The sequence below is a fragment of the Monodelphis domestica genome, chromosome 1 (genome assembly GCF_027887165.1).
Source record: "Monodelphis domestica isolate mMonDom1 chromosome 1, mMonDom1.pri, whole genome shotgun sequence".
Classification (NCBI taxonomy): Eukaryota; Metazoa; Chordata; class Mammalia; order Didelphimorphia; family Didelphidae; genus Monodelphis; species Monodelphis domestica.
Window position 1 is genome coordinate 11477164 of NC_077227.1, and position 22798 is coordinate 11499961.

General features: G+C 42.5%; 1 protein-coding gene across 1 annotated transcript in view; it reads right to left on the minus strand.

Annotated features, from left to right (window-relative positions):
• Nucleotides 1-22798, minus strand: part of PTEN (phosphatase and tensin homolog) — an 81276-nt gene that overhangs the window by 23306 nt on the left and 35172 nt on the right. Inside the window, exons 3-5 of the mRNA XM_001363246.5 lie at nt 10806-10850; nt 7053-7096; nt 5937-6175 (exon numbers count right to left, since the gene is read on the minus strand). Coding sequence (XP_001363283.1) covers nt 5937-6175; nt 7053-7096; nt 10806-10850 — 328 coding nt within the window. The remainder of the gene's footprint in view (nt 1-5936; nt 6176-7052; nt 7097-10805; nt 10851-22798) is intronic.

Below are 22798 nucleotides of genomic sequence, written 5' to 3' on the forward strand. Positions count from 1 at the left end.
AGCAAGGAAAAAGCAAACCACCAGGGGCCTGACTCAAGGGGGATCCTGGAACAGACATACGCCATCGTGTGAAATGGACTCTGCCTTTAGGGACCCCAAAGGGAGACAGAAATGTGTGTCCAGAGTCCTCGGCCAGGAGCTGGAAGGCCCCGGGGTCTTTCACTCGCCTTCCCCAAGGGCTGTTGTTACCGCTGAGAGAAGAAGGATTTCCGTGGCGGAATCCCACCTGCCCCTTCCCCTCCGTAAGCTCCTGCCCTGCTGCTCCTCCTAGAACGCCAGGCTGGGGTGTCCTCATCTCTAGCACACGCCAATCCTACCATCCACCTGAACTCGCGCCAAGGGCACAAATGAGCCTGCCGTGCCCCATCTGGAGCCGTTCTCGGTTTTCCCACTGGACACGTGGGTCGTCCTCCCCTTGGTCTCAGGCTCTCCTCTACCTTTCTGACCACTCCTCCTGGGCATCCCAGGCAGCTGCTACCCTGCGCTCTTCCCTCGCCTGCATTCGAGAGAACGCTGCTTTGCCCTCTCCATTGCCTCCCCGACGGTCTCATCCAGCCGAGGAGCTACTACTCTATATGGAGAGTTACGCATGTACGGAATTCCCAAAGACTTCTTTGGAGAGCCTTCCAGTCCACGCCACTCACACCCACCGGACGTGGCCATCTTTGGAGAGCCTTCCAGTCCACGCCACTCACACCCATTGGACGTGGCCATCTTTGGAGAGCCTTCCAGTCCACGCCACTCACACCCACCGGACGTGGCCATCTTTGGAGAGCCTTCCAGTCCACGCCACTCACACCCATTGGACGTGGCCATCTTTGGAGAGCCTTCCAGTCCACGCCACTCACACCCACCGGACGTGGCCATCTTTGGAGAGCCTTCCAGTCCACGCCACTCACACCCATTGGACGTGGCCATCTTTGGAGAGCCTTCCAGTCCACGCCACTCACACCCACCGGACGTGGCCATCTTTGGAGAGCCTTCCAGTCCACGCCACTCACACCCATTGGACGTGGCCATCTTTGGAGAGCCTTCCAGTCCACGCCACTCACACCCATTGGACGTGGCCATCTTTGGAGAGCCTTCCAGTCCACGCCACTCACACCCACCGGACGTGGCCGCCTACAAGGGCCCGTCACCACTTCCAGCAAGTGTCCCCAGCTGACCTCAGCATGTCCCTCCCTCCCGCCCCCCGCAAACTTCTTCCTCAGCTCTTTCAGCCACCACCAGAATTTTTCTCTCCAATCTAGTCACGTGTTAGCCAAAATGCCAATAAAAGGCCGCCTCTAGAAGTGCTCCCAGATGCCATCCTGTCCAACCTGCGTGTTTCACAATAAGCGAACAGAAGTCTAGAAAGAGGGGCTTGCTCGCACGGACACAAGGAGGTCTCCTGGAAGCCTGGCCCTCCGACCCCCGTAGGACCAGCTCTTTCCCTTGTACTGGGCTTCCTCTCCTAATGGCCTGAAAAGAAAAGGCAAGCTACAAAGCGCTCTCACACTGGCTCTCCCTTCGTGCACGATGCACCAGCCAAACTGGATCACTTGCTACTCCCTGAATTCCAAACGGAACCCACGAAGACGCTTCTAGAGCTTGAATCCGCCGTTTCGCCTGTGAACTGCCCCAGGCATGCCGAAAAGAAGTCTGGCATTCTGTATCCCCACAAAGCTGTTCGAGCTGCGCCTACCTTTGGGCCCGCTGGTTGTGGCATCACTGCCACCATACCAGGAATGCTGAGAAGGGCCCGGGTGCATACAAATCCTTAGGCCAGGCTTTCTGGTAGCAAAAACTGGAAACTACAAGGGTGCCCATCGCTGGGAAGGTGCCTGAACAAATGGCACAGGAATGTAGGGGAATAGCACTGTACCATAAGCAAAGGGACAGTTTCAGAGAAACTTGGGAAGACATGTGAACTGATGCTGAAGCGTGCTGAGGCCCGACCAAGAACGTTGCCCTCCTGAGAGAACTGAGGCACTATGTGTGGACGTGGCCCACGTGGGAATGTTGTGTCCGAGTGCACACTTGTTCATGGCCTTCCACTGGCCTCCTCGGTGAGGGTTTGCCCATCGGCTGACGTTCTGAAGTGTTTGTTTCATCCAGGGACTTCTGTCTCTCTTCCTAAAGTAATTTTCAACATGGAGCTTCAGGGTCATCGGCAAGCCTGTGCTCTCATTTCCTAATCCTGGGCCATTTTCCAACATCTTTCTTTTACTTGTTCCCCATTACTCCGGCATGAAAGTAACCACTTATTAAAGGCTATGCTGACTTAATCGGGAAAGAGGTATCGAATATGTAATGTGGTGGTTGTTCAGTTGTTCCAGTCATATTTGACTCTGTGACCCCTTTGGCGGTTTTCTTGGCTAACATATTAGAGAGGTTTGTCATTTCCTTCTCTGGCCCATTTTACAGATGAGGAAACTAAGGCAAACGAGATGAAGTGACTTGTCCAGGGTCATGTAGTTAGGAAGTTTCTGAGGCTAGTTTTGAACTCAGCAAGATGAGTCTTCCTGACTCACCACCTGTCACTGTATCCACTGGGACACCCACCTGCCCCTTAGACCCACTGCATTAACTGGACCGAACCTTATCACACAAAGATGAAACTCATTAGCTCTTTCTTGAGAGGTACAGTCATACCGTCAATGTTCATGGGTAGCTCAAAGTCAATACCAAATTAGAATAAAAATGTAAAATCGTACATGCAGCTCGAGGCAACGACCGCCTGGCATTTTCAAGAGGATTCTGACACCAAAAAAAGGAAAATGATTTTTTTAAAAAGACATGCAGACAATCACCTTTTCTTAAGGAAGCCTAAACGATGGCAATCAAGAGTCATAAGGACACTGAAAAAGTCTAAAAAGCCGATTCAGGCAAACACAAAGACCGTGAAATCTGTGGATGGCCCAAAACAGTGACGTTCTTCACCTCCTCTATTGTCCTTCCTACCAATCTGCACCCTGTTACTGCACATGGGGTGGGGGTGGGGGTCCACAGAGGATTGAGGGTCATTTTATATTATTTGATGTTTCCAAAGGTGGCTAAGGGCATCACGTAATGGTACAGCCTACAGCCCAATGACCTCTCAATACTTAGCTAGAGTAGTTCTCCAATAATATTGATTACATTGTGGAAATCAGAGGCCTTGTCTCTTAAGAGATACCGTGGAATACCAATCAATCAATCTCTCCTTCTCTCTGAGACAAGACAGACATGCGTGTGATTGTGCATGTATGTGAATAAATAGGTAAAGGGCTCTGTGACCTTTCCCTTTGCCAAGACAGATCTTGACCCATGTAGAACTTCAATGTTAAATTCCAGGAAGATGCCTAAGGGATAGAAATTCAGTCATCTACCCAGCGTCATAGCAGGTCAGGGGCAAGGCCAGAACTTGGATCTCCCGGCCTGCACCAATGTAAGGAGGGGGCTCAGGCCCCAGGTGTCCTCTCCAAGCTGCCCCGATGGCTCTTCTCCACTTTTTCTACCTTGCAACTGAAAACCTTTTATCCTGGAAACTTGCCCCATCCCTCAGACTCCTCACACTGGAAGAACACTTCACCTGAGGCTTCACCTTCTGATTGGCTGGTCTGGCACTTGGCAAACTGAATCCTTTACTGAACTAAGATGCAATGTGTGGACTGTATAACCATTCTGCTACATGTCCCAGTCTGGGCCATGCCCACGTCCCTTTCCTGTTTCCTGTCCCTGTGAACGGTTAGCTGATGGCCTTCCTATCCCAGTAAGCCTCGGTAGTGTTCCAAAGTTGGATGCCCGTGAATCTGAATCCTGAGAGAAGCTTAGTGTCAGTAAGGAATCCCTTAGACCTGATGGGATCCTTGGAGTGCGTCGCCTTCCCTGGGGAACACACGAGTGAGGTGAGACCACATGTTCCTCACTGACACCATATTCGATGACAATATGTGCACTGTGGAGTTTTGTTTTGCTTTTTTTTATTAACAAACACAAAGAGCATCCAAAATTGTCTCCATTCTTCAGTTGTGTGACTGGCGAGAGGTAGTCGACGACAGAAAGTAATCCACCAGGTTGGCTCCCTGTTTCCTCCTCGTGCTATTCTTAAGAATATCTTCAGGGTGTTGGCACTCTTCTAGGTTGGTATCGGTTGTTGGTTACTGACACCTTCTTGAATACTTTTGTGTGGAGAAGAACTGTCTATGATCATCTCGGTTCTTCTAGAACTGGATTTCTCATAATCCAGCCTGGAACGGTTCTTCATGGTTTTGGCCACAGAATGAATTTCTTCGGTGGCTACTTGGTCACGAGCCACAGGTATAAACAGGCTGCAGTAGAGGGCTATCAACAGCTTCTACACGAGAACTAGGCAGAAGATATCACCCATCATTGTCCCGTTAGAAAGGGAGTGAGTAGGTGAGTCCCCTAAGGGGGGGCAGAGAAGACCTGAAGCCCAAAAGCCACTCTGAAAGCCCCACAGAAAGGCCCTGGGCAACTTGAGAAAGCAGAAAAGGTGTGGAAGAATCCACCTGCTCTGGAGCAGGGAGCGACTATTAGTCAGGCTTGGCTTTTCGTCATCACTAACTCCTCCAAACACAGATGCTTCAGGAAGGAGCCGCAGATGGGGAAAGTCCAATCTCAGCTCTTCTGAGAAGAGGGCCCTCTCCAGACTCGCTGGAGAAGCCCAGGACTTCTGGCTTCTCACTCTTCATGATTTTCAGGGAGATCTTGCTTCCGTGGGATCTCACACCCAACTCTCTCACAAGCAACGTTCTTCTCAAATGTTCCTCAACGTAGTCTGCAATAATGCTGCTCCATTTCGCCATCTCGCTCTTCCCACCAGAGGATGGCAAATGCCTTCATACTCCCCACACCAGCTGAGCCGCCATGTCTCTTTACTTAACCCAAACTAGGGCAGATGATGAACATGTCTTTAGCCATGACAACACATTACAGTTAAATTCAACTTAATGTTTGACTCATATATTTAAATGGATGAAAGCAGGGATCCTTAACCTTTGTACATCCTGAGCCCCTTCAGTAAACTGGAAAAGCTTTCTCAGAATTGGATTCTTAAAGGCATAAGATAAAATATACAGTTTACAAAAGAATCCAACAGTGTTCAAATACAATAATCAAAATACTCTGAAAAAGGAAAAAAACAAGTTCACAGACTCTGACCTAAAGGGCCTGGTGTGGACAGCACAAGAACCAATGCAAGTTTACAAAGAAATAAGAGAGAAGACAAAAGATGGAACTCATAAAGGATAAATATCAATGACTTGGAGGGCACTACAAGAATAATATCAAGAATGCTAATGAAAAGAGCCAATATGGCTGGCTGTGACTCCTAATTGGTATAGTGGAAAGAGTACCAGGCCTAGAGTTAGCAAAACTCATTTTCCCAAGTTCAAATCCAGCCTTGGAAACTTACTAATTGTATGACCATAGGCAAGTTATTTAAGACTATTGCCTCAATTTCTTCATCTGTCAAATGAGCTGAAGAAGGAAATGGCAAACTGCTCCAGTACCTTTGCCAAGAAAAGTCAAAGGGGAAAAGGGGTCACAAAGAGGTGGACTCACTGAAACAATTGAACAACCACAACAATATGGCTGGTTGTGAGTTAAGAACAAAATGATGCTAGCTAATCATTCAGAAGCAGGAAAGCCAGAAGAGAGACCAGAATGGCTTTGCAGGGAGAATGGGCTTTGCAGGAGATGAAGAGATGAAGAGAACTCATTCTTTTGCTTCCTTTTCTTTGCACAAAGAATGACAGCAAGTACAAAAAAAGATTGAAAGGAAAGATGGAAGTGCAGCTTGCCTGAATTTCTAGGGAATTCAAGAGCTCCAGGCTGGAAGTACAACATCCCACGGTCCTGGGGAAACTGGCCCATCCCCTGCTTAGAGAAATCCTGAGCTCCAGGAGCTCACCAGGGGTGAAAGGAGCAAAGAATGCCCACATACAACTCACCTTTTTGTCTCTGGTCCTGACTTCCCCATAGAAATCTAGAGCCTCTTGGGCCTTTAAAAATTTTCCTCGATGTAATAAATACGCACAGATCATGACCCCAGTCCGTCCCTTTCCTGCTTTACAATGAATTGCTGCAACATGATTGTCATCTTCACTTAGCCACTGGTCCAGGTCCTCACAGAAAGGCTTGATGAGCTCTAGCTGGGGCGGGTTATGGTCTTCAAAAGGATACTGTGCAACTGGGTCAACAAGACAAATGTGTCCATTAGACAATATCCATGTTCCCAAACAGTACTCTTACTCAGAATTGTGCAATTACCAGAGACGGTTAATTCTATAAACTCTCTATGACAAAGGTTTTCTAGGCAAAGAGTCCAAGTAATGAATACCAGAATTCTAGGGAAAACTTCTTTTACCATCCCAGAGGATATAATTCATCATATTCCTGCACTTCTGACCCAAAGATACTTTTCACCTTGACTAGCCAGGCAGCATCTTACCCCACCTCCCACTCCTACCATGCAGAGCAGAAATGGGCTCAAGTACATCAGCCAAGTGGACCCTGAGAGGAAGGAAAGTCTCCTCCTCTACCTACACAAGTGCCTCCTTCCAAGGGCAAAGGCATCCTTTCAAAGGGAAAAGGAGCCAGAGGTTCCGTTGAATGCCAAAGGAGCACCCTTCTTTTATACACCAACCAAACACCCCTTTGTTAAGGGGCTCCTTTGGTTACTAATTTGAGTTTAGCCATGACTGATGGGCACAGAGAAATAACAAAGTGATCTGCTAGTAGCAAACACATAATGGGAGAGAAAAAAAGGTAAATGATTCTCCACCAATCTTTAGATGGACAGAGCCCAAGTCAAATGCAACACCAACAGCACTTTCCCTAAATGGCATTTCCCCAGAACTCCCCATGGCTAAGCTATAGGCAGGCCTCTGGAATCCTGTTCTATTGAAGCTCTAGAATCCAATTCTGACCTCAGGTTGGTCAGTTTTCTAATTTTGTCCTGAGGAATGCTTTCTTCTAACATTTAGAATGATTCCTCCAGCAGGAGAATTTAGTTTCTTTGATTTTCTAACTGCAAACCTGAGTCAAAGGCAGGTCTGGATACTCACCTCTACAGTTAAATTTGGTGGCATCATAATGTCTTTCAGCACATCTAAAAGAAAAGTTAAAATGGTCATTGATGCAAGCCAAAATCTCCTTTCAAACATTAAAACAATACACAAACATCTTGGAGTTGTTCACATTTAAATAGCACTAGAAATATTGCAAAATGACACTGAAGGGGAAGCAGCAGATAAAGCTAACATCATCACCCACTTCTTCAGAAAATCAAACTTTAAATCTGCACCTCAGAAAGCTTGAAAGGATACTGAGATCTTCTGTTCCAAACGCATGAATGCACCACCCCTGCCTACCCCTGTAACAGCTAGGGAAACTGAGGCCCCAAAAGGGGAAATCACCTAAGGAAGAAGGAAAGGGAGCAGTAAAACCCAAATCCCAGTCGGGGTGGCTAACACCAAGGAATCCAGTGAATTTTCCTCCACCCTAAAGCTGCCCAGACCAGCCATTAAAAAGTAGGGTTGGCACTGACCAGTGGTACTGGAATTCTCATGGTTGCTTTCTTTTCACTAACAGTTTATCTGGGCAGGTGCCCATTATTTTTATTTCCAGAGAGATATCTAGGTGGCTCAGTGAATAGAGAGCCAAGCCTAGAGAGTCAGAAGAACCTGGGTTCAAATCTGACCTCAAACTCTTCCTAGCTGTGCCACCTGGGCATGTCACTGAAATTCCATTGCCTGGCCCTTAACAATCCTCTGCCTTGATAATTAATAGTGATTCAAAGACAGAAGAGGGGGAGGGGCAGGGGCAGGGGGAGGAACTGGGCATCAGTGTCCTGCTTGAGTAGTTTTGTTACCATCTGTTGATATATTCTTTAAACAGAGACTTCTCAACTTGTTTACATTAAAAAAATTTTTTTAAACCTTTACCTTCTACCTTAGAATCAATAAAAAGCAATGAAAACAATCAAACCTTCATAATAGCTCAGACACAGGATTTACAAAAACACCTTCCTTACAACCACCACCTTGTGAGAGTAGAGGAAGGAGTCTTTATTGTTCTACTTTACAGATGAGGCTGCTGAGCTCAGTTCAGAGCCAAGAAGAACAATAAGGGCTAAGGAATGGGGGTGAAATGACTTTCCCAGGGTCACACAGCTAGGAAGTGTCTGAGGCCAGATTTGAATCTGGGACCTCCCATCTCTAGGCCTGGCTCTGGATCCACTGAGCTACCCAGCTGACCCCAACTTCTTTACCTCTTAACAGAAACACGTTTGGAGGGTAGAATTGATAGGATCTAGTTTAAATAATCTAATTTAGATAAAAGGCAAACTGAAAGTGGGGGGGGGGGGGGACAGGGAAGGGAGGGAGGGTATGAATATGGGTAGCAGGCTGGTCTTGGAGATTTGGATTCAAAGTCTTGCCTTTGATTAATACAAACCATTTGTGATCTTAAACAAACTGATTAAACCCCAAGTGTCCAAAATGGGTCTCTAAGGGAGTTCCTACCCCGAGATTTCATAGCAAATGAGACCACAGGTTCAGAACTATAGCTCCTCCCACCCACCACAAAATAAAAAACAGTAACATGATTAATTTAACCAAAGGACAAGAGGATTCTGGAGAATTTTATTTTACTGCTTCTTAACTTGCTCATTTATATGTAGTTCCTCAAAAATCCTGGTTAGACAAGGCAGCCATAAGTATTATTTTCCCCCATTAAATTGGGGTCAAAATATAAAGCTGAGGAAAGAAGTAAAAGTAGAAGGGCATTCTTATTCAGACAGTGGTTGAGGTCCCTTCTATGACATAAAGGGCCAAATTGATCTAAAGGAATAAGGGAACAAGAAATTTTTTATAATAAACATATCAAATATTTACAAATATATGGCAATGGGCCATTTATTTCCTATCATGAAGGAATGGGATGGTCTACTTATATTTTCTAGCTGATTAAAAGTATCCCTCTAAATAGTAAAGCTAATTTTAACCATCTTTGAGTAAATTTTTCCTCAAATATATACATATATTATTGCCCTTTGAAATAATATGTTGAATATAAGCATTTCCTCGTGTCCAAGGTTCCTTTGCAAATTCCAGAATTAAAAGACAGGTTTTATCTTTGTTCAAAGATATAAAACTATTATCCTTGCATATTCCTTTCTCTTCTTGAGTCTTGATCAAATAGAGTAATTATTTCCTTGTTCCTAACTAATAGAGAAAGAAATGGCTGCCAATGCCAACATTTACTCAGCTGCTCATGCTTTAAGATAGAGAAGGTAAGAATCAGCAGAATGGAACAATGGAAGACAATACTAAAGTAGACACCACAAGAATGATTTTTCCCATTTCCCACCTGAATGACCTTAGGCAAGTCCTTTTCCCCTCTCTGGAATGGAATACATGGCCTCCTTTCCATATAGAAGTCAATGATCCTACATCCTAAATCTACCCTTCACAAGTTAAAAAACAGCTACACAAAAGCAATGAAAACAATCAAACCTTCATAATAGCTCAGACACAGGATTTACAAAAACACCTTCCTTACAACCACCACCTTGTGAGAGGAATAGAGGAAGGAGTCTTTACTGTTCTACTTTACAGATGAGGCTGCTGAGCTCAGTTCAGAGCCAAGAATTGACCAGCCAACAGCCAAGTGTCTGAGCCAAGTGAATTCTAAGTTTCCTGATGTCCATTATCACTTGAAATCAAGTAGTCCATCTTTTTCTAGACCGTAATTTCTACCATACTTATCCACACTATACAACAAGTGTGGGGACCTAATGCTCTGAGATAACAGAAATCTCACAACTAGAGAATGAGATAATAAAAATGACTATTCTAAAAATATGAAAAGTAAATATAATTAAAAAGAAAAATAAATTATTTTGGAGTTAAAGATGGATATTTTTAAAGCATAAAAGTCTAATCTTAAACATCTTTTTTATCTAAATAAACTAGTAAACAATTTTAATGGATTTTTTCCTACAGTTTTTCAGGATGGAAAAAAGTCATCAGAAAAACCTGTCCTAAATGTTGATTTTTGTAGGGCAGCTAGGTGGCTCAGTGGGTTGAGAGCCAGACCTAGAGACAGAAGGACCTGGGTTCAAATCCGACCTCAGACGCTTCTTCCTAGCTGGGTGACCCTGGGTAAGAATCACTTAACCCCTATTGCCTAGCCCTTACCACTCTTCTGCTTAAAACTAATACATAGTATTGATTCTAAGACAGAAGGTAAGGGGGTTTTTTTATGCCTATTTTCCCCTAGGGCTTATTGCCACCTCCCCCATCCCCCCAAAAAGGAAGAGACAATGTTGCTTAGGCATAGACAGCAATCCCTGTAACACTGTCCTACAACATTCCACCTAATCCAATGATTTCTGAGTTCCCCGTTAGGAGAGAGGTCGCAAGAGTGATTTTGACGGCCTCCCCATGGAATGGATGTCAAGAACAAGAACCATCTCTAACTTCACAGGGCAGGTCTGGGGCATCACTGCTGCTTAGGAGCCAGCCGCTCTGCTGGGAATTACCCTTCCAGTGACCACGTGGTCACTGGCTCTCAAGACTGGCCGGATGCCAAGTCATTTAAAGCAGATCAAGTAACAGAAATCCTTGCCAACATCCCAGCTTCACCTCATCACTACACTTACTAAATGAGCTAACAATGTTTTCAATCAGACTTCTCGAACTAATTGTTTTACAAATACAATTTGGTAAAATAATATCTTTAATGATACCTCATCAACCTAGAAAGGAAACAACTTTCACTTAAGAGCTCTTTTAGAAGCAGTGAAACATACTTACAGATTGTATATCTTGTAATGATTTTTATGCTTTGAATCCAAAAACCTTAAAGTAAAGAAAAAAAGGTCATCATTAACAAAAATAATTAACACTTCATGTTAACAGAACTCAAGAAACTCTAGAAACTGAGGTTTTATTGCCTAATCTTAAGCAATATTTACATTCAGTGAGAGAAGATGCCTGAAAAATCGTTTTCAGTATGTATTACTGCCAAGGGACTCTAGTTTACACTCTACTAATATTAAATTTAAATGATACAATACACGGTAGGGTGCAAAAAGTACTTATTTTGAATCAAAAGACTCTCATCTGAATCCCCGTCATGTGACTTACAAGTTGCCTTTCTACTCACTTAACTCTAGGAATCCGTTTTCTCATTGTAAAGCTTACAAATGTGGTACCTCCTGGCTCAATAGCCTATGGAATAGAATCTGAAGCAGAGTAAGTTAGTTCTTAATGTGGTGAACATGGATGTGGATGGAGGGAAGTTGCATCTTTACTCTCACTGATCTCCAGTTGTCTTTGTAACTCTATGCATTCAAAAGCACTCTGATAAGGGATCCATCCCAGGGCTTCAAGGGAGTGGCGGTCAAAGGAGTCCAGGGCCACCCAAGGGGAAGCTAAAGCAAGAGGCTGTAGGAAATGACTATTATTAATGACTCAACCTGCATTTTAAAATAATTAAAAATAACCCAGTTTGTACAGATTTACTTTTAAAGGCTTGGCTGTATTAAGTGGGCAATATCTATATAGACAAGGATTCACAGGAAGACACTGGAACCATTTTCATTTGTGAAGAACAGTAAGATCAGTCCAGTATCAAGTTATTTACTCTCCATCCCACTGCCAAACAAACCATCCAAAGCAAAGTCCTGCTCCAATAGCTCTCTCATTTGTTTCATTCTCTTCCCCACCACTGTTCATACTTTCCCTGGATTTCAAAGAGTTTATATTTTCAAGTGACAGCCACAATATGTTTTTCTGTAAGCATATTTATAGTCTACAAACAGCAGAAGGGCCAGAAATGAGAAAAGAGTAAGTCCTGGCACCTGAATGTGTTGGACAAGTAAAAACACCCATGTGTCGAAAACGCATTCCAACCTTTCTATATAAAATTAACCCCTACACACACCTCTCTCCTTTTTTTCCTAGTTGGGGTTATGGGGAGAGAAAGAATGCATTAAACCGAAAAGGTACATCTGACTCCCCAAAATATTCCAATATTATTCCAAAGGCTCAAAAATTCTGAAGAGACTGTATGAGATTATTGATCTCAACCCCTTTGTTTAACAGATGAACAAAGAAAAGGAGAACCATCCAAAATCCCACTACTAGTTAATGGCAGGGGTGGGGCAATAGCTCCAATTTCTTGATTCATCATTCAATTCTCTTTCCATTTCACTCAATTACTTCCATGTTCCATCTCTAGTTGGTATAGAATTTTTCATTTATTTCCAGATTTTCATAAATATTATAATACTTGTAATAGGCAATGATCACAGGGCCCTTCAAATAAGAAGCTCAAGCAACAGAAAAAGTTATCTAAATTAGCCAACAGCCATGTTTGACAGTCACAAAATAAGTCTAGAGACCAGGAATCCTTTCAAGTGAATAGAAGCCTCTCTGAGCTGAGCCATATACGTTTACACTTTTTTAAAAAATCACTAAGTCAACTTAAGGAAAACTATGGCAGATTTACACCAAAATAGAATTATCTATGACTGTCAAACTATTCTTCAAATCTCTACAAAACATAAATCATTTCAATTGAGCTTTGTTTTACTACATATACCATTCCTCTTCTAAAAAGAAGTAAAAGATTGCATTTTTGGTGTAGGGACACACCTCAAAAACTCAGGTTGGTTTGTTAAAAGAAAATGAAATTATCATCATTATAGAATGAATGCATGTAGCAATATCATACACACACATAAATGTTAAGACTGGACATTAACAATACTTCCCATCAGCCATAGTAGGACAAGTTCAAATTCAATTTAAACATTTATTAAGGGAAGCCCTGTGCAAGACACTCAGCAAGTTCCCAGGGATACAAAGACAAAAACAAAAAACAAGCAAAACAAATACACACACACACACACACACACACACACACACACACACACACACACACATGTTCTCTGATCCCAAGGTTGTATCTTACATTCAAATTGAAGAGAAGCAAGTTGCTAAATCTTGGAAAACTAAACCAAAATAAAGTCTAGTTATTGTTATAGTACTCCAGAAGTCTTAAGCTCAGATCAAATATGTGTGAACTTTAAAATTACTCCACCCTACTTAGACAGTACTTTAGGGGAAGATAAAAATTGTAATCTCCTGATTGAACAATGAAGGTACTTAGTTCTCACCTTATAGTGAAACTAGAATGTTAAGCTAAGTCTATTTTTAGACCTTAATACAAAAAGATGTTAAGTACCTATAAAGGTCAAATTAATCACAAAAAGGTCAAGTAACTAACAAAAGGTGAACTTAACAAAGTGTTAAGAAACTAAAAAATCTAATCAAAGAAGGTGAGAACTAAAGAATGGGCAGTCCTGGAGAAAAGTGTCTGCTGTGATTGGTAGACGTGAAAATTTAGGAGAGATGACACAAGAAAAAAGATCTTTAAAAAGAGGTCGATATGAGCAGCCTGAGAGTTCAGTTCAATGGTGGAACTCAGCCTGGAGGAGCTCCCTCAGACAGCTTCCTTGAGACAGTCTCGTGGTGACTTGGGTAAGACTGACTTCCTTTCCCTTGGGCTCAGGGAGGCCACTTTGGCCAAGGCCTTTAACTCCTGCCTGGCTCAGCCTGAGCTGGAGCAGTTTAAATTAACTCTCTCCTCTTCGCTTCTCAATTCCTTCTCTCTATATTAATTAAAATCACCATATTTTCCAGATGACTTGGGTATTTTATTATTTAGGATTTTCCCTGGCGACTAATTACTTTAGATTTGTAAGTCAAAATGCTAAAATTATCCTTACATGTGGAAATGAATATTTTTCAATTAAAAAAAAAGAATATCTCTAGTACGACCCGGAAGATTAGAACGGTATCCCTTGGAAGATTCCATCTATTCAGCCTTTTCTTACAATTTTATAAATTTGGCAATTTCTCTTTGGGCACCATATGTGACAAAATATCCACCTTTTCAAGGTGGAAAATTAGAAAGGAAAAGTAAGGTTACTCAAGGTTATATGGCTAATATTCCAAGCCCCTGATTCAAATAAAATTCTTGTCCACAAACTACTCATTGTGTCTGACTAACCAGAGATGAGAGACTAAGCATTTATTAAGCATTACCAATTATTGTCTGGGAATTATTTAGGGACACAAAAACAATCAAGAAAGATAGTCCCAACACCTTAAGGAGCCTATATTCTCATGAAAGAAAACAATAAATAAAGGAGACAAAAGACTAGATAGGATACATCTGCCAATAAAGTAGTATATTCTCTCAGGGGTGAAGGGGCAATATAAAAAAAGATTTTCATTTTGGTTTGGAAATCAATCATTTCAATATTGATCAGGCTATCTTTCTTAAGATGTGCCTATAAAATCAGAATTGATTTTAAAGTTTTATTCTTTTTCTTGAAATGAATGGTGGAGATTTCTATGCAATACTTTGTCATTAATCTAGTATAAACATTCAATATTTAGGAAGGCAATCAGAGTTGCACATACTGTGCTTTTCAAATATAAATGACACCAAAATATGTGAGCTTCTTGTGGTTAAGTTGCTCTTTGTACCACTCCTCTTTCCACTCAACCATATTGCCTATTTCAAATTCTCATTCTCCTGCCCAGGAGGGAACCTGCTCGCTCCTTGTTAGTGAGGAGAAAAGGAACCTACGGTCCTCATTAGCCCACCTCAGTAGCAGCTCCCAATTTTTCCTCTTTTGCTCTAGTCAATGTCTATAACTTGAGTGCTTATTTATTCCCTTCATCATTTCCTTTCTTCCATCTTCAATCTGTTTATCTAATCAATCTATCTCAATTGTCTATAAACTAGCCTAGGTTTCCTCAACACCTCTCATTCATCATTTAAAAAACAAAGAACCACACCCTCACTGGCTTCTGCCAACTCTACAAGTCCTGGTTCTCAATCTCTCCTTTTCATAACCAAATACCATTTCCTCACCTCTCAATACCTTGCCAAGCTATCTCCTTTTAGATTCTACCACTAAATTGAAAATGGTCTCTCAAGGCCAATAGTCTCTTACCCATACCTGCAAAATCTAAAGGCTCGCTCTCATTCATCATTGAGGTTGGTCTATACAGTTGTTTACACTGCTGACCATATTCCTCCTTCTGAATATTCTTTCCTTCCTTTGGTCAGCCTCCCATTTCACCATTTCTTTTTAGGTCTCCTTTAGTGGATCATCAGCCATCTCCTGCCCACAAAGGACTGTCCCAAATCCAAGTCTCTTCTCTGCCTGTGCTCTCCCACAGTAATTTTGTTTCCCACTGATCAGATGATCTCTCCACAAAGAAGCTTCCCAAATCTACTTAAGAGTCAGCCTTAACCTCTCTCCTGAACTCCAGTTGCCTGGGGAACCACTCTACCTGGGGATCTAGTGGCATTTCAGACTCAACATGCTCTAAATGGAAGCCATTTCATCTTTTCCCCTTACTTTATTCCCCAGTTTTTCCAATTTCTATTTTATGCATGTACCATCACCCTTAATTACCCTGCTTTGTGAATTCAGAAATATCCTTGACTCCTTCCTCTTCCTCAACCCCTGTAACTAATTAGTTGCCAAGCTGCCTCCACAGCTCTGCACTCAGGGCTCCCTCTCTACAAACACAGCTACTAGCCTGGTTTTTGCCCCAAGTTGGCAGGAAGATGCTGATTTCAGACAAAAAAATTTCTGTCTCAGCAGTTGTTGCTACTTTGGTCAACCTGATTTCTCTCAACAGGTCAACAGGAGTTTTCATTTGTTTCCTTTTTTCTCCTGCCTAAATTTCTATAGGTAGAATCCCACCATATGGAGGGTGAAGGCTCAATACTGACGAATTTTATTTGAACCTAATAACTGGAAACACATTGTTAAAGTAGACAGGTGAGTGCATTGTACTGGATTTTAAAATTTTGTTTACCTCAATTATATGCTCAGTATATGTTCTATCTGCAAAGAGTGATAATGGCAATGATGACTATGACTTGGGGTTTCTGTAAAATTGGGATGGCGTGTAATTATGAAGCACTGCCCAGAGACTTCTGAAATCATTCACTCCTAAAGGCATATTGCTTGACTCACTACACACTATAACTAGTATTATGCCTGCCTAAAATAAAGAGGAACAAGAACAGAGACTCTGGAAATGCCTTATAATCACTGGATTGCTTTTGAGATACTCAATTCTTTTTAAGGAGTATGAGTAGAAAAGAGGCAGTGGGTAACATAATATTGTATTTATTATGTATTTAAAATAAATACACAAGAGACTGCTGCAGTTTCATGTGCCATCTTTTTCTTCTGTTACACATCAGTTAGGAAAATGCTTCTTTTGTTTGTTTAGCTTCAGAATAAGGGGAAAAGAAAGGGGGTGCAGAGAGACCTTTTCTGGCCAACACAGAAAATTGACTCAGCACAATGGACAGCTCCCCAATCAGGACCAAAACAAAGACCTTAAGTATAAAAAAGATGAAGAAGAGGAGGGAGTCATAGCATCATGGGAGAACCAACTAAGTGGGAAAGCAGCTCAGCTATCCTCCGGTGAAGTCCCTTCCTCACAATAATGTTAACTAAGCTGAAGCACTCTGGAACTACTGTCTGGCCTAGAGTCAGGAAGTATCAAGTTCAAGTCCTGTCTCAGACACAGATTAACTGTTTAACCCTGGGCAAGTCATTTCACCTCTCTGTCTCAGTTTATTCATCTGTAAAATGGAGATAACAGTCCTTACTTCCCAGGGCTGAGATATGCTATCTGAGGCACATAACAACAGTTCCTGGAACACAGTAGGTTCTTAATAGATGCTTGTTTCCCTCTCTTCTCCTTTCTCTAAAGTTCAGACAAGCAATAAGAATTAGAACCTAATTAAAATATTTAAGAGGACTAAAATGTATTCTTTGATTTTCAGAAGTCTATTCAATATTCAGTAACTAGGAGATCCTTTCCTAAAATTTATATTAAAATGCGACATGACTACACATAATCTATATCAAATTGCTTGCCTGCTCAAAGAGGGGAAAAGTAAGGGAGAGAATTTGGAATTCAAAATCTTTTAAAACAAATGTTTAAATTTTACATGTAATTGGAAAAAATACAAATATTTCCAAGGATAAGATTTATATTAAGTCAATCTTTGCTTTTCTATTTATGCCATCCTCTGAAACTGCCTTTTCTCTTAGGAAAACCTACAATTTGATCCTAAAACCAAATCAAGATAACCTCAAGCAATTATAATCCTTAACTAATGGAATCCTATCCTCTTCCTAGGACAGAAAGTAAAAGCTAAGGTGGGTCCACAGGCCTACCCAAATGTGTACACAGTGTTCCCAGTACATTTTTTAGCTATTAAAGTCTAAATGTGCACTAAGATTTTGGGATGCCAACTTGTATTTACCATCTACCGTATGCATACCCCCACTTTCTTAAGTCCTTCCCTATTACTTCTGGATTCAACAAAAAGGAAGATGCTAAATCAATTCCTGGGGCTTTCCCCCAAAGCATGAAAACAATTAATTATCTAATCACTCTATCCATAATCTTTAAAATGAAACTGCTGATAGTTAATGTTTATTATACAGCATCTACTATGCAATTATTATCTTATATTTGATCTTCACAACGACCCTGGGAAATAGATATCATTATCCCCATTTTACAGGTGAGGAAATCCAAGGCAAATGGAGACTAAGTGATCTGCCCAGGGGCACAGAACTATTAAGTGTCTGAGGCCAAATCTGAACTCAGTACCACCTCCCTGGTGATTATGATTTTCCTTCAATTATTCATCAAGATTCTATAAAATAGTAAAAATATCTCTCTTATGGCAGGCATTTACAGTTCCTGTATTTCAATTTCCTTTCTTTCATTTTCCTCCAAAATTCTTGGACTGAGATTCAGAGGCTAAATTCCAATCTGGCAGGGATCTTTGAGAGTTGTGCAAAGTCCGTAAGATCAAATATATGTTCCTAAAGGAGAATCTTAATGCCCTGGAACAGTACTTGTTTATTTTTCCTATATTTAATGATTCTGTAACAAAACAGGAGTTTTCAACAACTCATTTTGTCTGGTATATTTCAAGAAAAATCCACTCAATTCAACTCACCTTATTCCTGGGTAGATTACTATGTCAAACTGAGAAATTCTTTAAAATTCTGATTTGATGAAAAATGACAAAAGCCACATAAAAAAAATTGATCTGAAGAGAAAATGGCACATGGTCCAGCTTCTCTTTCTCTTGCCAAAGAGAGGACAGGGCAGACAACTGACTTTAGGGTGGTCAAGTTTTTAGAGTTTACCAAAATGACTGAAAAGATTTCCCCATCCCAATTAAAATTCCCTACCCCTTTTACAACCCAGTCATGTTCATTATCATCTTATCCCCACTACTCAATTCTCTTTCCATCTTTCCTGTCTTCCCTGGATAGGAAGAGGTAATTAAGCATTGTTTTATAAATGGGCTTGTGTTGGATTGCAAGCTACCAAGTAAAACAAGAAAAAAAATTAAACGTGTCAACATTGCTCCTTAATCATATAATATACTCTTCTTATGTCTGAATTTTTTTTCTTAATTAAAAGACAGATTTGCCAACGAAAACAGCACACAGATATCTGAATCAACTAGAACAAAGTCTGAAAGTAACAAACCATTTGGGGATACTATGCTTCTAAATCATTTCTGTCCAATACCGTGGATGATCAACAAATCATTTCCATTTCTATATTTGTAAGAAGGAACTTGTTACACCTAATTTAAAATGTTAATCTATACTAAAAAATAAAATGTACCTTGTTGGGGCAATGATTACTTAATCTAATGAAAACTGAAGCTCTATTCCTATTTTACAACAAGTTATCTACTTTATGTTATATTTACATATATTGGAGAAAATATTCCAACTTCCAATAAAAAAAATACAACATTATCCCTTCATTAACAAGTAGGTTAAAAAAAAAAAAGGTTAGATTGTTTTTTAAACCCTTAACTTCCATCTTAGAATCAATGCTCGGTATTGGTACTATAAAAATTAAATGATTTCTAATAATAAAAATATTATATTTATGAGGTTTATTAAGGATCATTAGAAAATCAAGGAATAAAGAAGATACAAAATAAAAACCACATGCCCATGGCTGATTAGCTCATTCAAATTCCCCGCGCTTAGTTCACCACTATACTTGCTACATCATTGCAATGGAAGAAAGAGAGCAAGTGGGAGGCATTACTGCCAGTTAAATACCAATTGTGATCTCACCAATGTGGAGACTCAGGTGAGATTATAGGGAATTCTGGGAAATACCAAGGACTTCTGGGGACTGAAGTCTAGGGTTCAAAATCTCCATTTTTACAGTTCCAAGACAGAAGAGTGGTAAGGGCTAGGCAATGGGCGTTAAGTGACTTGCCCAGGATCACACAGCTGATCAGGTTTTTCCAAATAAAACACATCATGACAGTACCCTTTCTTGATTATGGATATTGTTGTCCTTCATACCCGAAGAAGACCAAAATGCATTACTATGCTGGGGTCAACCTGCAATGTATCCGACTGTGGCTGATCAGATCACTATGAGCTCAGAAGGCTCTACCACAGAGAGGGCCCAGCATGAACATTTGGGAGAGCGATGGCTCTAAATTTTATGCATCTCCTGTGTCGTTCTAGCTACTGCAATTCTGCCTTGTTCATAGAGTCAGCACCTTCTTTGATGTGGGCTCGCGAGTCCACAGTCCTCTGCCAGTGACCCCAAAGTTCTTCAGAGAGATCTGGAGAGGGTATCCCTTCTTCTGACTTCCCTGTGAGCACGTGCCTCATGTGAGTCCTTCATAAGTCTTTTAGACCAATGTGCATCTGGCATTTGAACACGGCAGCCCATTGGAGCTGCCCTCTCTGCCATCGAGTTTAAAAGCTCAGCAGTTCCCTCAGGCACCTTATCTTACCAGGTGCTCTTCAGGATCTTTCCAAGACAACTCAAATGGAAGCCATTCAATTTCCTGGCACGGCGCTGGTAGACTGCCCAGGTTTCACAGAGCTACGACAATGAGGTTGGCACAATGGCTCTTTCCACCTTCAATTTGGCGGGCAGCCTGCTGCCTCTTCTCTCCCACACCTTCCTTCAGAGACTTCTGAAACCCTGAGATAGTTCTAACAACGCATGCCTCCACCTACTGCCACTTCTCCATTTACCGTAACCCACAGTTCCATGTATAAAGGGTGCAGTGCTGGCTGGTGGAGAACCTGGTTTCTTGGTGTTCATAGTCAGGCCAAAAGCAGTACCAGCGGCAGAAGATGGATCCATGCTCTGTGGTATCTCAGCCTCAGCAGCTGCACCAACCACACAATTGTTATCCTTCAGCTTCAGGTGTGCTACATGGGTCCTTTCTGTTTACACTGCTGTAGCCACTGTGCATACCGTTTTCTTGGTTCTGCTTACTTCTCATGACAACCAATTCACATGTTATTCAGTCATTTCCCAGTCCTGCCCTACCCTTCATTGTACCCCCTGGGGAATTTCTTGGCAGATACTAAAGTGATTTGCCATTTCCTTCTCCAGCTCATTTACAACTGAGGAAACTGAGGCAAATAGGGTTAAGTGACTTGCCCAAGATCACTCAGCTAGTTAAGCATCTGAAGTCAGATTTGAACTCAGGATGATAGATTTTCCAGACTCCAGGCCCTGTACTCTATTCACTTTTCACAATTCTAAAAATACCTCTTCTATGTAGAAAATTTGGGATAGTGGTAGTCTCTCGGTGACCGAGAATGACCATTGTCTTTGTGCAGTTTCATCCACGGTGTACCCTCCTGTGGCTTTGGAGTCCAAAGGCTGAGGCACACAGTGTGTGGCACATGGGGCCTGGGACGCCGGTTGTTACGGGAGGTGCGGCTGTGGCCTGGTGTCGGCGTTCACGCGCAGCGGCAAGACGTCGACGTCGCTCATCTTCAAAGGTGGCAGTGTGGTGAATGTGGGCTCGCCAGCTGCTTCTGTCAGAGGCAGCGAGTTCTAGTTGCTTTGGTGTCCTGCCAGCCCACTTCAAGTTGGACTTTAGCTGATCCTTGAATCTTCTCTTTGGTCAGCCTTGTTTCCTGAGTCCAGCTGACAGTTCCCCATAGAATACCTGTCTTGGTATTTGCTGTGGGTCCATGCGGATGACGTGTCCAGACCATCGTAGCTGGGCTTTGAGGACCATCACTTCGATGCTGGTGGAGTTGGCTCTGTCGAGGACTTCCTGGTTGGTGATTCGGTCCTGCCATTGGATCCTCATGATTGACTGGAGGGAGCGTTGGTGGAATTGCTCCAGCTGCTTCATGTGCTTCCGGTACAGTGTCCATGTCTCACACCGTACAGGAGAGAGCTGAGGACCACCGCGTGGTACACTTTGAGCTTCGTCGCAGTGCTTACACCTCTGTGTTGGAGGGCTTTGCAGCGCAGCCGCCCCAGTGCCTGGCTGGCCTTTTGGATCCTGGCATTAATCTCGTGGAGGACCCGTCGTTGGCGATGGTGCTGCCCAGGTACTTGAAAGTGTTGACCTTAGAAAGCTGCGTGCTGTTGATTATAATGCACGGCTGGTTCGTTGGCCTCCCTGGTGCAGGTTGGAACAGCACCTGTTGTGCTGAGGCTGATAGTCAGGCCAAACAGTTTTGTTGTGGTGGAGAACTTGTCCACAATGGTTTGGAGATGATATTCTGGGTGGGCCATGAGAGCACAGTCATCTGCAAAGAGAGCTTCCAGGATGAGTCTCTCTGTTGTCTTTGTTTTTGCAGTCAGGAGGCGAAGGTCGAATAGTGAGCCATCCAGTCGGTATTTGATGTAGACGCCCAGGTCTAGATCCATCACAGCATGTCGTAATACTTGGGTGAAGTATAGGTTGAATAGTACCTGAGCAAGGACACAGCCTTGTTTCACAACATTGGAGATGTTGAAGCGATCGGAAGTCTCTCCACCAGATAGGACTTCCCGTCATGTCCACATGAAAGAGCTGGATCAGTTTGACGAATTTTGCCGGACAACCGAGCTTGCTGAGGATCACCCACAATGCGTCCCCTGTTCACTGTGTCGAATGCCTTTGTCAGGTCTATGAAGACAATGTAGAGACTCAGGTTCTGCTCAAGGCATTTTTCCTGCATTTGCCTCACCATGAAGACCATGTTGATGATGCTGCAATCTGGTCTGAAGCTACATTGTGATTCAGGCAGGTTCTGCTCTGAAACAGATGACAAGAGTCTGTTGAGTATAACACGGGTGAGGATCTTTCTGGCAGTGGAGAGTAGTGAGATGCCTCTGTAGTTGTCACAGGCTGTTCGTGAGCCTTTGTTCTTGTATAGGGCTACGATGGAGGCATCTCTGAGTTCTGGGGGCATGTCTTCCTCTTCCCATATGCTGGTCAGCACTATGTGGAATGCCTGGAGCGCCTTTCCATTTAAGGCCTTGAACACTTCGGTTGGGATCCCGTCTTTACCGGGTGCCTTGCCTGCACTCATTTGTTTAATGGCTTTTTGGACTTCCTCTATTGAAGGAGGGACGTCAAGTTGTTCAATGGTGCGGTTTTGGGGGATCTGGTCAAGGGCGCTTTGGTCGACTGAAGAGGGTCGGTTGAGAAGCTGACTGAAGTGTTCTTTCCACCTGTTGCTGATGCCTTTTTTATCTTTTATGAGAGTGTCACCGTCAGAGGATAGCAAGGGAGTGGTGGTGGGTTTTAATGGCCCATAGACAGTCTTGAGGGCACTGAAAAATTGTTTGTAGTTTGTAGAAAATTTGGGATAGGTAAGAACATAGGACCTACAATGACTTCAACCCTCTCAGGTGACAGAACACAAACTCAGGCC